Genomic DNA, 17507 nt, shown 5'->3' with positions numbered 1-17507 from the left:
CAAGTTTTATTACTCTGATATCACATACCACTGCTAGCCACCTTAGAGGGGAATGGAAGCCAGCCCAGCGCAAATGGAGGCAAGGTTGTATACTTGAAAGACAACCAGGCTAAAGACCAGACTGACTGATGCCATTTGTCATATTTCATTATCATTAATTAGTGGTGACGACTTCTAGATTTTATCATTAAAATGTGTTTAATATGCGTGTGAGCAATATTTAGTGGGTAAACATGAAATCAACGCATTTGACTTGATAGCTTCCCTCGTTGCACCCCTACACGCAAATCACACACTGTGTAGAGCCCTGTAAACCATGGGGGGGACCCGTTTTGTGACAAGAAGCGCGTGTAAAGTGTAACTTAAAGAGGAACTACAGTTTTTTGGGAATTTATCCTATTGTTCACAATCATTATGATAGACAAGAACACACATCTTTTTTTTTTTTTAGGAATTTAAAGATGATAAAACAGTGCTTGTAAGATGTGGCTAATGGGAGTCACCGTTGTAGCTTTCAAAACTCTCTAAAACAACTTCAAAAACCTCAATCAATGCTTTATAAACACACTGCTATATATATTTTGCCTAATAAAAGACACGTTCATAACAACATGTAATAAATACAATATTTACATTATTTTGATCATTTTAATCAATGCGAACGTCCGACTTCTGGCAACAACTTTGTGGTCTTACCACCGAAAATAAACACGAGTGTATGTTGTAATCATGGCAGAATCGATTACAGACAAGGAATACGACTATTTTTGGACAAATGAGGATACACAACGTTATCTTTTTGACACTGAATAATATACTGAGGACAAACTACTGGTTATAGAAGCGAGAACAAATAGAACGTGAGATGTTTCACTATAAATGTGGAACTTTAATAGGTAAAAATGTCCCTCGCCAGCCGGACCAGACAACTCCTTAGAGTAAGTCAATATATATATTGATCATGATACGTGCAGCACATCATTCGTGTTTTTACAACTAAAGTTGTAAAAAATGTAGTAAAACTGTCTGGCCAGCTGTGTGCAAAAAAAACACAAAATGCGGGATACAACTTTACAGATGCTGTGATATAATTGTTCATGTTTTTCAGTCAGTACAAATTGCTGTCCTATCGCAGTTTGTGCATTACGAATTCAATCACGTTGTGTGCTGTCGTAGAAGCTAGCTTATTGCTCGGCGGAGTTTATTTTTACGGCTAATACCATGAATTTATTAACGTGGACCCCGACTTAAACAAGTTGAAAAACTTATTCGGGTGTTACCATTTAGTGGTCGATTGTACGGAATATGTACTGAACTGCGCAATCTACTAATAAAAGTTTCAATCAATCAATCAATCAGCATCTTAATACGCTAGATAAATAGTTCCTTTATGTTGGCTCTTACAATAACAATGTTGCTACAGCTTGTGTATATTATACAGGTTATGGAATGTAAATTAAGTATTGTTGATGGGTTATAAATGCATTTTTAAAGCGATTTTGAGTTACAATTGATTGCTCCCCTTTGCTGCATTGCTAGCCGCCAAGAACGAGACATTTTCAAACTCCCTCCAAATTTTTTCTATTCTTGTCTTTCATATTGGGCAAAATATAGGCAATATTCCAAAAAAAGTTCAGTTCTTCTTTAATTAATGACAGGTGAATATGACATTTTTTGCAAACTTAATCCTAATTCCTTCCTGTGCCCCAACTGAAAGAAATATAATAGCAGATTTATTTTTGACATTGTCACCATCCCCTGTGGCGCATAGCGTTACTGCACTGGTTTTATCCTCGTGGGAGTTGTATCAGGAAAGTTGGGTAAATGGCTTTGGTTTGTTATTTTGCACTTAAAAAAAATATTCAGAACAATTTTTTTCCCATTTTTTAATTTGAGTTCCAAACATGCTTTGAATAATTTTTCACTTTGAGTCAAATAGTATAACAATAGTTTCACACTAATAAAAAAAGTGTGAACTTTTATAAATGGGGCGCCAAATAACATTCTGTTAAGAGCCTGTGAGTAAACAATAGCAATTAAAGATAGACAGGAAGGATTTTTGGAGCTGAATCTAATGTAATAATTAACAACAAAGGCTTTAATTGCAAGTGTTGCAAATGTTGATCCGAAATCAGAGAAGAATGTCAATATTAAGATAGCAGGAAAGTTTTTGGGGGGAGGGGCAAACTGGGAAAGCCTCAATGCAGCATTGAGGCACCACCACTAAGACTTTCTTAGTATCAAAAATAGACAATTTTATGGGCATATTAATTAATCATGTTTTTTTCACTCTTTGTGGATGGTCTCAGAGCATAACCACTAGCAAATAAAGAGCTTTTAGAATTTTTTTTTCTTAAATAATGCTAGATACTTTGTGATACATAGAGTATTTTGTTCATAATGAACTTTTATTTGACAGTTTTTGGCACCACAAATGTGCTTTGAATTTAAGCAAAGAACATTTTGTTAATAGGTCATGTTTTCCTTGCTAGTTTTCAATGAATTGACTGAAGAAATATAGTAAGAATAGTTAGGCTGTAATAATCGACGCCCTATTGAATAGCGAGGTTGATTGAAATTGATTGATTGAAACTTTTATTAGTAGATTCCGTCCAATTGACCACTAAATGGTAACACCCAAATACGTTTTTTAACTTGTTTAAGTCGGGGTCCACGTTAATCAATTCATGTTACAAACATATACTATCAGCATAATACAGCCATCATACAAGTTAATCATCAGAGTATATACATTTAATTACTTCAACCACAGAAGAGCTCTAGCTTCTCCTTGTCGTTACTGCTAGTTATGACTGGAGTGTGTTTGTTTAGTGAGTAGATGCGTGACCCTATCACTTCCTGCCGCTCACTTGTGTACAACAAACCAGCACATCTCTGTATTGAACTGGAGGTTGTGACCCAAAAATGTGATTATGAATAATGATAATATACCATACATATACATTTATTCGTTGTCTTAAAAATGAGTTTCCATGGCAAAAAATTATCTATCTTAGCTGACACACTGCTATTTTGGGGATTATCCTGGAATAATTTCAAGATTGTCCCAAGAAAACACTCCTAAATGTTTCCTCTAAATGACTTGGGAACTTGATGAGTTCAAGTCCAAGTACAAGTCTTGTTTTTCCATACTAACCTTTACTAATGCTTCAAGTGACAATGAAACAAAATGTTTTGGGTTTTCTTATGTTCTTTCGCAGGAAGTGGGAGCAAAACACGATCGTTTGGACTTTGAGCAGTTTCATAAATTGTACAACCTAATAATGTTTGAACAAAATGAGGTAAGTTAAAGAGTTTTAAAAGAACAATGTGTTGTTTGATTCTGCAATGTTTTTATCTCTTCTTATTCATTCAGATTCTTGACGAGTTGAAAAAAGATGGCTCTTTTATTTTGGGGTGAGCGGCTTCTTCTTTCACTTGTGCGAATGTACTAATACAGTGCATCTCGAAAGTATTCACAGCACTTCATTTTTTTTTTTCATTTTGTTATGTTACAGCCCTGTTCCAAAATGGAATAAATAAAGGTTTGCCTTAAGAATGACATTGTAAACCCTTTTGTTACAGAAATTTTTGCAAACTGATATACATGGGATTTCTTAGTTTATTTATAATAAGTATTCACAACCTTCGCTCAATACTTTGTTGATGCACCTTTGGCCGTATTTACAGCCTCAAGCTTGGCACACTTCCCATTCCTCTTTGCAGCACCTCTCAATCTGCATCACTTTGGATGGGAAGTGTTGGTGCCCAGACTTTTTCAAATCTCTCCAGAGATGTTCAATCACATTCAAGTCTGGGCTCTGGATAAGCCACTCAAGGACATTTATGGAGTTGTCTTGAAGCCAGTACTTTGATAGCTTGGCTGTGTGCTTAGAGTCGTCCTACTGAAAGAGTTTGAGAGCGCTCGAGAGCAGGTTTTCATCCAGGATGTCTCTGTACATTGTTGCATGCATCTTTCTGTCTGCTCTATCCTGACTATTCGCCCAGTTCCTGCTGCTGAAAAACATCCCCAAAGCGTGATGCTGCCACCAGCATGCTTTACTGTAGGGATGTTTATCGACCTGGTGATGAGCGGTGCCTGGTTTCCTTCAAACATGGCGCCTAGCATTCACACCAAAAAGTTCAATCTTTGTCTCATCAGACCAGGTAATATTGTTTCTTATGATCTGAGTCTTTCAGATGCATTTAGGGAAACATTTACAAAGGAATGGCTTCCATCTGGACACACTACCATAGAGGCCTGATTAGTGGATTGTTGCTGGAAGGTTCTCCTCTCTCCACAGAGGAATGCTGTATATCTGACAGACTGACCATCAGGTGATTGCTTAGTTTAGACGGTTGGCAGCTCTAGAAAGAGTCCTCGTGGTTCCAAACTTTCTTTCATTTACTGATGATGGAAGCCACTGTGCTTATTGAGACCTTCAAGGCAGCAGATATTTTTCTGTACCCTTCCCCTGATTTGTGCCTCAAAACAATCGTGTCTCAGAGGTTTACAGACAATTCCTTCGACTTCATTCTTCATTTGTGGTCTGCCATACAGTCAGTGTTAAGTGTGGGACCATATATATAGACAGGTGTGTGCCTTTGCAAACCATATCCAACCAACTGAATTTACCACAGGTGGATTCAAATTAAGCTGTAGGAACATCTCAAGAAGTTGAAAATAAGACGCTCCTAAGGTTAATTTTGAGCTTCTTTATAGGGGTATTGTTTGTAGAATTCTGAGGACAAAACTTTATTTATTACTGTGGACAGGGGCGTGATCGGTGTGCATCCTGCAGGAATGGGGTGTTTATTGACAGGCCTCGAAGCGCAGCTGGCAGGTGATTGGATTACCAAACTGGGACTAGCAGACGCACACTGGACATTGCCAGAGAAAAAGGACACCAGGAAGACAACACGCCAGAAGAACTAAAAAATCACGGGAGAGCGACGTTTTTTACGGGCTTTTGATCCCTCAGGCGGTACTGCATCAACAACAGCACGCAGTTGTGTGCTGTCCTTGCATGTGCGCGCTGCCAATAAAAAAAAGACATTGTTAACACCAGACATCCGGGCTGTCGTGGAGATTTGTCAGCATCAGGTGAACCCACGAGGGAAAGACTTTCACAATTACATTCTTGAATAAGGCTGTATGTAACATAACGAAATGTGGAAAAAGTGAAACACTGTGAATACTTTCTGGATGCACTGTACTGTGTTTGATTCCATCCATTTTCTACCGCTTATTCCCTTTTGGGGTCGCGGCTGGCGCCTATCTCAGCTACAATCGGGCGGAAAGCGGGTTTGATTGAATGTGCAGTAATACGTGGAAATAATGTGTACTGTGCTGATATTTTGTTTGTGTGTTAGTAATACATGGAAATATTGTGTACTGTACTGTTACTATGTGTGATTGTGTGTGCAGTAATACAGACAAGCCTGACGCCTCGGTCGTTCTGCTCCACGACTTCCAAAGATTTCTCATCTATCAGCAGAAGGTATGGTGCCCATGCGAAGAAATAATGAAACTTACCATGAACTATTCTACAGTGGTACCTCAAATTTCGAGTACCTTAATTTACCATTATCCTAATTTATGAGTATTTTTACATTCAAGCTGTATCTCGGCTTTAATCTAACCTACGAGCCTCCGAGCCGGTCGATGGCGTAACTAATGCCTCAGGGAAAGCTATAAGAGCCGCTCTAATAGCAGAAGATCAAATTTGTTTTCCAAGTATTGGAAACCAAACCTTTAGCAACTTACACAGCCTTCCAGTCGACATCCTCCTGCTGCGGCTCGCCATAATCTGCTCTGAGTGTCCCGGGTTGTTTGTGACTATGTTACTGAACCGATGACTGCCTCGCTGCTCGTGCAGTAAATTTCCCAGCACATTGCCTGAAAATGCCAATACTCGCAACTATCTCAACCTTATTGAATAGCCTGCCCTCTTCAGTAACTTGGCTTGTTATAAATGTGGGAACTATCAGAACAAATTAAAAGGGATTTCAAAGTAGTCTCTAGTCGCTGGAAAAGGTAAATGGTTACATTATTACGACTATATTATAAAATATAATTATGCGTTCATGGGAGTGCTGGCCGCGGGAATTTTGTAATGTCTACCTACCCTGTTGTAGTCATAAAACTACTGATCTGTAGTAGTTTGTATTTCTATTTTATTGTTTTTTAAACAATATTTTTTAAAATCTGAAATCTAATATCTTTAATTTTTAAAAGGCATATTCCATGTTAAAATTGTGCTCTTTTGGGAGGGGCAAGCACAGATTAAATTGGTTTCAATTAATTTCAATGGGTGAAGCTGCTTTAAGATATGAGTGTTCTGAATTACAAGCTTGGTCTTTGAATACAATATGTTCATAGGGTTGAGATAGCACTGCAGTTACCAAAGTATTAGTTTTTTTTTACTTGCAGTACAATTGGGACAACTATTTATAATTGTTGATTTGAATATTTATACATCGTATATATATAGTATAATATTATTACGGTTTATGATGTTTTCATTAAGGGTAATGTAGTTTTTTTCATCACTTATGTTTTGTATTGTTTGTAACAAGCCATATGGGTAAATGATATATATGATGTAGATGTTTGTATTTGTATTTGTAAGGAGAGGTGTGGGATACTTTTCCTGTTGCATTATTATCCTCATTGTAATAATATTTTTAAAGGGGACCGTAATGATTTTAATCTACATTTCAGACACTTCCTTGTGGTGAAGATATTATGTATTTGATATGCTTTGTTGTAAATTGTGCATACATTGTGCTCCACGGTCGCCGTTAGGAGACTGTCTGCCATATGTTTTATGGTGGAGGCGTTTCCAGCGTCATGATTGTGATTTATTTTTCTGTGTTTGGTATCATTCTATGTCCTGATGCGCTTGTTTTAATGGTACTTCCCGTTTCTTACTGTTCTGCTGCACCTTCATTTTCTGCTTAGTTTTCTGCCAGCACACATGATTTGCTATTGGCTGATCATCTATTTTGGTTCACCTATTATTTCTTGCCAACGCTGGATTATTGGTATTTGTCAGTGTGCATGTATTGTTCTGCTGCCGCTACTTGCCATACTCTAGTCTTTTGATTTTTACGTTTTTGCTCTCAAAATAAAGAATAAATTACAAACCCCGTTTCCATATGAGTTGGGAAATGTGTTAGATGTAAATATCAACAAAATACAATGATTTGCAAATCATTTTCAACCCATATTCAATTGAATGCACTACAAAGACAAGATATTTGGTGTTCAAACTCATAAACTTTGTTTTTTTTTGCAAATAATAATTAACTTAGAATTTCATGGCTGCAACACGTGCCAAAGTAGTTGGGAAAGGACATGTTCACCACTGTGTTACATCACCTTTTCTTTTAATAAACGTCACAATAAACGTTTGGGAACTGAGGAAACTAATTGTTGAAGGTTTGAAAGTGGAATTCTTTCCCATTCTTGTTTTATGTAGAGCTTCAGTCGTTCAACAGTCCGGGGTCTCAGCTGTCGTATTTTACGCTTCATAATGCGCCACACATTTTCGATGGGAGACAGGTCTGGACTGCAAACGGGCCAGGAAAGTACCCGCACTCTTTTTTTACGAAGCCATGCTGTTGTAACACTTGTCTTGATGAAATAAGCAGGGGCGTCCATGATAATGTTGCTTGGATGACAATATATGTTGCTCCAAAACCTGCATGGACCTTTCAGCATTAATGGTGCCTTCACAGATGTGTAAGTTACCCATGCCTTGGGCACTAATACAACCCCATACCATCACAGATGCTGGCTTTTCAACTTTGCGCCGATAACAATCCTGATGGTTATTTTCCTCTTTGTTCTGGAGGACACCACGTCCTCTGTTTCCAAATATAATTTGAAATGTGGACTCGTCAGACCACAGAACACCTTTCCACTTTGCATCAGTCCATCTTAGGTGAGCTTGGGCCCAGCCAAGCCGGCGGCGTTTCAGGATATTGTTGATGACTGGGTTTAGCTTTGCAAAGTAGAGCTTTAACTGGCACTTACAGATATAGCAACCAACTGTAGTTACTGACAGCGGTTTTATGAAATGTTCCTGAGTCCATGTGGTGATATCCTTTACACACTGATGTCGTTTTTTTGATGCAGTACCGCCTGAGGGATCAAAAGCCCGTAATATCATTGCTTACGTGCAGTGATTTCTCCAGATTCTCTGAACTTTTTGATGATTTTACGGCCCGTAGATGGTAAAATCCCTAAATTCCTTGCAATAGCTTGTTGAGAAATGTTGTTCTAAAACCGTTTGACAATTTGCTTACAAAGTGGTGACCCTCGCCCAATACTTGTTTGTGAATTACTTAGCATTTCATGGAAGCTGCTTTTATACCCAATCATGGCACCCAACTGTTCCCAATTAGCCTGCACACCTGTTGGATGTTCCATATAAGTTTTTGATGAGCATTCCTCAACTTTATCAGTATTGTTACGTATTGCTGGCATCAAATTCTAAAATTAATGATTATTTGCAAAAACATTTTTTTTTTATCAGTTTGAACATCAAATATGTTGTCTTTGTAGCATATTCAACTGAATATGGGTTGAAAATGATTTGCAAATCATTGTATTCCATTTATATTTGCATTTATTACAATTTCCCAACTCATGAAATTGGGGTTTATATTTTACCTTCACATCGGCTCCTGTTTCTGCATCTTAGGGTCACAACAACCACAAACGTTGTATGTCATTTCATGTCGCATGTTAATGGTATTTTGCCTCATTCCAAGATAAGATGTAAATAATAATTTATCCTATCTTGTTTTGTTACCTCTTAGTCTGGAGCAAAGGGGAAGCCCCCTTTGGCCGAAAGCTTGACTTAGTAATGCGTAAATAAGAACATGTCTTATGTGACGTCAGGACACAGCCAGACTGCAAAACCCTTTGAACAGAGGCACCAAAACTATGTGCAATCATTACGGCAGCCAGCATTTTGGTTAATATGAGCAGTTGAAAGCGTTTTGATTGTCCAGAAGGTCCACGGTTTACAAACAATTCATGTTCCTACAATGCTTGTTTGTCAATTTTTTGTGTAAATCGGAACGTCTATTAAGCGACAAGTTGATGTCTGCTTTTGCGTCTCCAGTGGTGGCTTTCGCGTCTCCAGTGGTGGCTTTCCTTGTTTTTGGCGCACTGCCTTTGGTGCAGTCGGTCCTGCACTTGGCAGACATGATGAATGCCGGGAAGTTGGCAAAACAGAGCAGGGGCAACATTATACTTGGAGTTAAGCTATCATTACCTATTAGTTCTGGAGCTAGTCTCACATTTACAAAGTAAAGTTTCTAAATAATTTACTGTAGTGCATCGAAACCACGTAAAGTGGAAACACTTAAATCAAGGACTTCCTGTACTTGAGTTTAAAAGGATTAGAGAGTTCATTGCTACTTTGTGTCCTCAAGGAGTCTTGGGCTAGCGATCTGAATCAGGTGAAAGAGTTGATGACCACTTTCATTGACGACACCATGAGAAAAACCAATGACCCTGAGTTCACCGTCAGTGAGGTATCGACACAATCTGTCAAATATAACACAGAACACAATTGATAAACTTTATTTGTGCGTCCTAGTTCCTCAGCTTCCTGTTTTCTAAGGAGAACTCTTTATGGGATGAGAAGTTGTCCGACATTAACAATCAAGACATGAACAACCCTTTGTCTCACTACTGGATCAATTCATCACACAACACGTCAGTAAGACACCTTCAGCACAAATACATACAAAAAGTGTGTTTACAACTGTGATATTTGTGTGTTTTTAGTTACCTGACAGGTGACCAGCTTCGTAGTGAGTCTTCCACAGAGGCCTATGTGCGCTGTCTACGTATGGGATGTCGCTGTGTTGAATGTCAGTTTGAGTTTTCGCGTATATACGTTAAATTCACACTTTGGTTCTGAATATGAATTTGTCTGCTGAGGATTTCAGTGGATTGCTGGGAAGGGCCAGGAGAACCCATCATCTATCATGGCTGGACCAGGACCACCAAAATCAAGTTTGAAGATGTGGTGAAAGCCATCAATCAACATGCTTTTGTGACTTCTGAGTAAGTAGTACCAATAACTAATAATAATAATAGCAACTGGATTTCTTGCTCAAGGAAATAGAGTCTAAAGATTTTATACATTTTTAATTTCTCCCTTTGGTGTGAAAAAAATGCATGTCATTAATTAAAAGTGCATGGAAAACAGCTATTGTCTTAATTTTGTTAAGACATTTTCTTCCTGTTTGATTAGTGTGTATTTGATCAATTAGACAACAGAGTAAATTAATTGTTTGGAGTATTGCCAAGTCTGCTTATTAGAAGCGACTTACGGTTTGTGTTTTTTCCAGTTTCTCTTTTCTCCACTTCCATTTCCTGGTTATTGTGCCAGCATAGCATGTCGACTTGCACGACCCCAAACATAGGTACAGTAGGGATGGATTTATAGCACTTGAAAGAAGCCGTTTAAAAAAGCTGTTTAGAAAACTGGCTTGTTATATATATATTTTTTTTAGAAATAAAAGTAGTGGGAACACATTTTTATCTTGAAAACAATAATTGACACCAGTTAAATTGAATCAAATTATTTAAAATGTACACATTTCCCAAATATTTACTCTGTAAACAATATTTAAATATTCTGACATTCGTTTGGCCTGTCATTCCATTCCATTAGGTGCTGCAATATATTGTTCTGCCCCCGCGGTGTGTATACAGCAAAATATCCTCCAATAAGCGCACAAGGATTGTGTTTTCCTGTATTTTACTGAAGTCATTTGCAAATTGTAACACAGTAATACAAACAACAATAAATACATTTCCACAAAGATCAATATACAGCATATAGACGAGCTCCATATACAGTATATAGACAAGCTCCATATACAGTATACAGTAGGCGAAGAAATATCACCTTTTAATATAACAAAGGCATTGGAATCACACAGCCAAAGCTAACGTTGTAATCTAACAACTACACCCTTATATTACTAAACACAATAGCACACAAGCTAGACCTAATGTCCTCAATTGAGCAATTTTTACACGGGTATCATATTGATAAACTCAGATATTGCAGACACATACTGTAGTTTCCAAGGCGAAAAAACGTCAATGTCTTGCATTGACGTTTGCCATTACCTCTGCCATAACATAAACGTTGACAGGACTTCTTGTGTCAGAGGTGTTGGGCCTATTTGAAGCAACATTGCATTGAGAATCTGTTTTGGTATTCCAATGAGCCTTTCACATCTGCCTCCCAAATGGAAAGCATGAGGAAAATTAAACCAAAAGCATTCTCTCTCTGGTAGAAGAATCTTGTGTTTTTTCTGAGGTCAGTGCTCTTATATGCGCCTACAAAGTTGGTTCCTCTGTCAAACCTCAGACATTTTGCTGGGCCCCGATGGCAAAAAACCTTTTTAGGGTGTTGACAGGGTTTTCTTAAACTTGATGTTGACAAACATGTGAAGAGCACAGCCCAACACTTGCTGTTTGTTGCTCCTTATCTTGTCCGACAAGTTATTATAGACCATGTTCCAAATACGTCAAGGCCGACAGAAGAAAATGGAGGTTCTGGAGTTTGTCTGTCAACTGACAAACTCCAGAACCTACTCCAGAAGCTACTTTGTAATCTTCGTTGTACTTCACATTACATCCACTTTCTTGGATGTAATATGGAAGTTAAACAATTTGTCGTATGCCACAAGCTGTGTCCAAATAAGTAATGTCCGGTAATGCACACTCCAGTTCAATGAGAATGTCAATCAGTTCTCTCTGTTTGACATTGTCTTATTACTCGACCACGGAAAATGTTCGATCTTTTTAAACAGAGCCTCAGGACTACCATAACACTCATTAAGGCGGTGCCACACCATATGGATTTAAAATGTGGATAGCACAAATTCTTTTCGCCTACTGTGACGATTCGGGTCTGAGCCATTTTGACAGCAAATATAGCTCTTCTCTTGCTGAGAGGTTAAGATCTTTTGTGGCACCATGACAAAATTCTTTCCATGACCAGTAATTTTGTGGTTTGTTATCAAATTGCATTAAGAACTCACCATTTCTCTACGAATCGGATATTTAGCAAAAACCTGTCCACTTTGTATTTCAGGTAATGTTTAGTTGTAATATTTGTGTGACAAATACTGTGGTGGTGGGTGTAACAAAAATAACAAAAAAAACAAACAAACAATCTATGATTATCTACAAAAAAAGAAAATCACTCATGCAGAGGAGCCGAGAAGCTATAAACAGAAGGTATGTTATAAAGTGCTGAAAAGACTACAAACTAAAGCGCTCCAAAAGGAGGAAAAAAAGGAAGGCAAGGTACTATGAAATCGACACCAAAAAACTTGACCAAAAAACTTCAGCAAACGAAAATCACTCTCTCAGAGGGAACAAAGAAATCAATAAATAAAGCGAAGCAATACTTATCAAACTTGGTTCAAGGCTGAGGACAAAAGCTGGCGGTACATGACGAGATGATATACTCTGGCAACAAGACAGGGGAAGATGAGGACTATATACACTATAACACAGGCCTGAAACGAGAGGAGGATTAGAATTTTCAAAATAAGACAGGACGTTTGCCAGACAACCCCAAAACAGGACTTCCCTCACCACGGTGTGACAGAGAGGGCCTGGTGGATGTCTTGGATGATAGAAGTTAGCATCAAATATTCAGTCACTGCTTGTCTGTAACATCCTCATCTTGAATATTTTTTCTTTTATACATATTTCCTGAGCGTAAACTCATCTTCTGTGGATACTGTATATTCTATTCTTTAAGCCCTACATATTAGTTAGTGTCTTTTTAATGTACTTCCCCCGCAGCTTGTATACTTGTGCATAGCTCGGCAGCCAACTTACAGCGAAATGTCCTCCTATAAGCACACAATAATTGTCTTTTCTTGTGTTTTAGTGAAGTCATTTGCAAGTTGTAAAACTGCAACACAGAAATATAAACAAAAATCAATATGTATACATAAAGGTCAATATATATAGACAACTCCATACATACAGTAGATGAAGAAATATTACCTGTAACATGGCTCTGCGATGAGGTAGCGACTTGTCCAGGGTGTACGCCGCCTTCCGCCCGAATGCAGCTGAGATAGGCTCCAGCACCCCCCGCGACCTCAAAAAGGGACAAGCAGTAGAAAGTGGATGGATGGATAACTAAGGCTTTTGAATCCCACTAAGCTAGCACCTGAACCTAACATTACGAGTTAACAGTTACACCATTATATTACCAGAGGTGGGTAGTAACGCGCTGCATTTACTCCTTTACATCTACTTGAGTAACTTTTAGGATGAATAGTACTTGTAAGAGTAGTTTTAATGCAACATACTTTTACTTGAGTATATTTATAGAAAAGAAACGCTACTTTTACTCCGCTCCATTTATCTACATTCAGCTCGCAACTCGCTACTGATTTTTATCGATCTGTTAATGCACGCTTTGTTTCTTTTTGGTTCGTCAGACAGACCTTCAAAGTAGGATCTATCACATGCCTGCGTTTCACCAATTGAATGCAGTCACTGATGACGTTTGACTCCGTTTCACCAATCAAACAGAGCCAGGCGGTCACATGATTAACTGCACACCTTTTTTCAATAAACCTTTATTTATAAATTTCAACATTTACAAACAGTTGAAAATAATAAAGTAAGGACAAAAACCGTACAAAACAGTATAAAAACCGTACAAAACAGCGCCAGGGGGTTGTAAATTCTAAGTAACAAAAATAGAATGCAAAAAATATATATATATCAAATAAACAAACTGCAAAGCCAAAGGCTTACTCAATCTCAGTAAATAACTTAAATTTGGAACACAGCATCATCGTTTTCACAGCGTTTTGGTTGTTAGAGGTAGAGTGTTTTATTGTAGAGTTCTAAATCTTTTTTAAAGGCACAAGAAAAAGGTCTGGTATTGAGAAACTTACATTTGTGAATATAAAACTTAGCCAATAGTATAATGAGGTTGCAAAGGTAAAATTCATTTTCAAACTTTTTTTTCAATATAGTATTATTGTTTTAGTTGCTTAAGAGATATTCCTGGCTCTGAATTTGTTCATTGCTATTTTTATGTTTTTGTGCATTACTTGTTGCCGTCATTAAACGAACAGGTTACTCATCAGTTACTCAGTACTTGAGTAGTTTTTTCACAACATACTTTTTACTTTTACTCAAGTAAACATTTGGGTGACTACCCCTTACTTTTACTTGAGTAATACATCTCTAAAGTAACAGTACTCTTACTTGAGTACAATTTCTGGCTTCTCTACCCACCTCTGTATATTACTAAACACAATAGCACACAAGCTAAACCTAATGTCCTCAATTTAGCAATATTTACATGGGTATTATATTAATAAAGTCAGATGTTGCTTCAGACACATTGTTTCCAAGTCAAAAACTTATTAGAATGCAATCTAGCAACTAAACATTACATCATATGATTCCTATTTTTAGCAAGTGAAACAAACTGCATCATCAGCTCGAACTTTAAAGAATCACTGTGACCACAAGGCGTCGCCAATGGATTGATTATCACTCCACCTAAACTGAGTGCAGCGCATTCATTTTTGACAGTAGTATCACACTTTTGTATTACACAAATGTTCCCTCAACAAAATAAACTTTGTGGCATAATAAAAACTATTTGCTGAAAAAATGTCCACACGAAACAATATCAAAGATAATAGGATAAAATAAAGCAGTATATATGTATCAAATGTATGTGAATACAACTAAAATAAAATATTGTACAAGAGTTTCACAGTACTAAAACACAATGAGACAAATTCATGGCAAATTAATCATTAGGATTTGCACATTTAGAGTAATTCAACTGATTTAAGTTTAATATTCACTTTTACTATGTGTTTATAATGTTTTGGTAGCATCTGCATTGTGCAATAATATAGGTATGTATGTTTTTCACAATGTGGTGGGTTACCTGTTTTGGACTTGTTTTCTTTGCCCTGCTTCTCTGCCCTTGTGACATCTGTCAACACTGATTGTTTGTGTTTGTTGTTTGGGCTTTTCTATCCAACAGTTTATCCTAAAAACATTAATAAGATAATTTAAATTTAAGTTTATATCAAGTTTCGGTGTAGTTTCCCACCCCTTGTGTCTCCGAAGTTCTCATAGACACTAGGCGTTTATGAGAACTACTCTCCGTCACTACTCTACCATTGTGTTCTCAGGACAGTCAATCGATCGCAATTGGACTGGCCAGTTTGTCTTAAAATATGTTTTGCCTCTAATCTGAGGAGACCATATCAGTGTATGCTCATAGACTAATATAGGCCAGATCAGATGTAAATGCTGGTGCCAAAGCATCCAACTATTTATCTTCCAACATGTGGTTGGCGTCTTTGGTGTGTACTATTTTTTTCAACATTGATCCATCCATCCATTTCCTACTGCTTGTGACATTTTTTATTAAGCACATTAATATGGGGCGGTATAGCTCGGTTGATAGAGCGGCCGTGCCAGCAACTTGAGGGTTGCACGTTCGATCCCCGCTTCCGCCTTCCTAGTCGATGCCGTTGTGTCCTTGGGTAAGATGCTTTACCCACCTGCTCCCAGTGCCACCCACACTGGTTTAATTGTAACTTAGATATTGGGTTTCACTATGTAAAGCGCTTTGAGTCAATTGAGGAAAAAGCGCTATATAAATATAATTCACTTCACTTCTCATTCAAGACATACATTGCAATTTGGATGCAGTAAAAGTTTTTATTTTTCCCTTTGAAAACTGGCCTTAAAACAATCCACCCAGCCCAACAAATAGACATGTAGTTTAAAGACAAAAATAAAAGTGGAAGATTTGAAAAATCTAAAAAAATAAATCACTCCCGTCCGGTGGCACTACAGATAACTGTAGGCCTTAACAACCCAACATAAGACCAGCTTCTTCCCCCAATCTGTAACTCTGATGCAATGTTTCTTAACCATTGTTGGGCTGCAAGGGCCCCCTAGAGGGCCAACAAAAATGATCTGTTTCTCAGCTGTGGTACGTATGGGCGGCAGCAGTACTCCGTTATAATTCACCTTTTCACCACATGTGGCAGTATTGACTTTTAAACTAGAGCCGTATGCAGAAAGAGTATGGAGAACTCAGTTTAAGACGTGGTCCCAAACATAAAACCCTGTAGTCATGCGAGGGCTTTTGACCAATCATTTAGATATTTCCTGTTAAATTTTTATTTTCTGAAAGATATATTTTTTCAATACTTTTGGCAACAAGACCCCAAAAGGGCCAAGCGGTAGAAAAATGGATGGATGGATGGAGTATCACGTAACACATACCTTTTCTCTGTCAGGTTCCCAGTCATACTGTCCATCGAAGAGCATTGCCCACTAGAGCAGCAGCGTCAAATGGCTCGAATCTTCAGGGACGTTTTTGGAGACAAACTACTAATTGACCCAGTGGAGCAAATGGCTGAGCAGCTACCTTCTCCCACACAACTGAAGGGCAAAATTATCCTCAAAGTAACATACTGTTTCTGTGCAAGTGTGTGTGGGCGTGTGAGGTGTTGACATAAGTGTTTGATCAAAAGCAGTGGTGTTTTGTATGTCTATGTGCAGCATAAGAAGCTCAGTGTTGATGGTAGTGTTGTCACCAAAGACTTCAGGACTTGGCAGAAACAAGGAGACTTGGAGATGTGGGATCCTGTGAATCAGGTACTTTTACTCCAACAACTCTGAAGAATTTTTTTTTTTTTTTGTGCTAACCTAAATCTTGTTGAATTTGTGCATGTTAGTGCTGGAATAAGCACTACTGTGTGATCTCCAATGACATGCTGTACTACGCTGAGGAGTATGAGGAAGAAAAGGAAGACCTCAAGAAGGTACATTTTTTATCTGCCACTCTCACTGACAATAACACTTTGAAAACACAGTTATTTAGGATTACTTGTATATTTTAGGGCTATCAAACTATTCAGATATTTCAGCGGGAATAATTCAATTTTGTCCATAATTAATTGCAATGAATCATTAATAGAAGTATTTTTGTGATGCATTGAGTTGCATTGCAGCGGTGGTTATAGTGATCCCAATGTGCAGAAGGCAGCAGGAGATAGCGTGCAGGTAAAAAGGTATTTAATCTAAGAAAAAACAGAACACAAGTGCAGCAGGGAGAGCACAGAAGCATAGGGAAGGCTAAGCAATACAAAAAAAACTTAACAGGCTAGAAAGTAACAGCGGGTTTACCAACATGAAGCATTCACAATAGACAATGTTGGGACACCAGCCAACAGCTGAATTCAAATAGTCTTGATTGAAAACTAAACGGGTGTGTTGGCAAACAAAGTCAAGGTGCTGTATAACCAAAGTGACAGGAAGTGCAACCAAAATAAAAGCACAAGGTAGTTAAGACACTAAAGACAGCCATTAGAGCAGCAGCCAGAGTCTCTGGAGGGGCCACTGGCGCAGCAGGTGGCATTTGCGGAGGTGCCACTGA

General features: G+C 38.0%; 1 protein-coding gene across 4 annotated transcripts in view; it reads left to right on the top strand.

Annotated features, from left to right (window-relative positions):
• plcg2 (phospholipase C, gamma 2) overlaps positions 1–17507 on the top strand; it is a 117847-nt gene that overhangs the window by 18310 nt on the left and 82030 nt on the right. For all 4 annotated transcript variants that reach the window (XR_009809549.1, XM_061919959.1, XM_061919960.1 and 1 more), the window contains exons 7-16: positions 3222–3302; positions 3377–3417; positions 5429–5501; positions 9451–9552; positions 9618–9736; positions 9809–9894; positions 9973–10090; positions 16366–16534; positions 16631–16726; positions 16807–16893. Coding sequence is in view for 3 of the 4 variants with exons in the window: in XM_061919959.1 (XP_061775943.1) it covers positions 3222–3302; positions 3377–3417; positions 5429–5501; positions 9451–9552; positions 9618–9736; positions 9809–9894; positions 9973–10090; positions 16366–16534; positions 16631–16726; positions 16807–16893 (972 nt within the window). In the remaining variant the exon portion in view is untranslated. The remainder of the gene's footprint in view (positions 1–3221; positions 3303–3376; positions 3418–5428; positions 5502–9450; positions 9553–9617; positions 9737–9808; positions 9895–9972; positions 10091–16365; positions 16535–16630; positions 16727–16806; positions 16894–17507) is intronic.

Source organism: Nerophis ophidion, linkage group LG14 (assembly GCF_033978795.1).
Source record: "Nerophis ophidion isolate RoL-2023_Sa linkage group LG14, RoL_Noph_v1.0, whole genome shotgun sequence".
Classification (NCBI taxonomy): Eukaryota; Metazoa; Chordata; class Actinopteri; order Syngnathiformes; family Syngnathidae; genus Nerophis; species Nerophis ophidion.
Note: the sequence above shows the minus strand (reverse complement) of the source record. Positions and strands in the feature narration are given on the sequence as shown.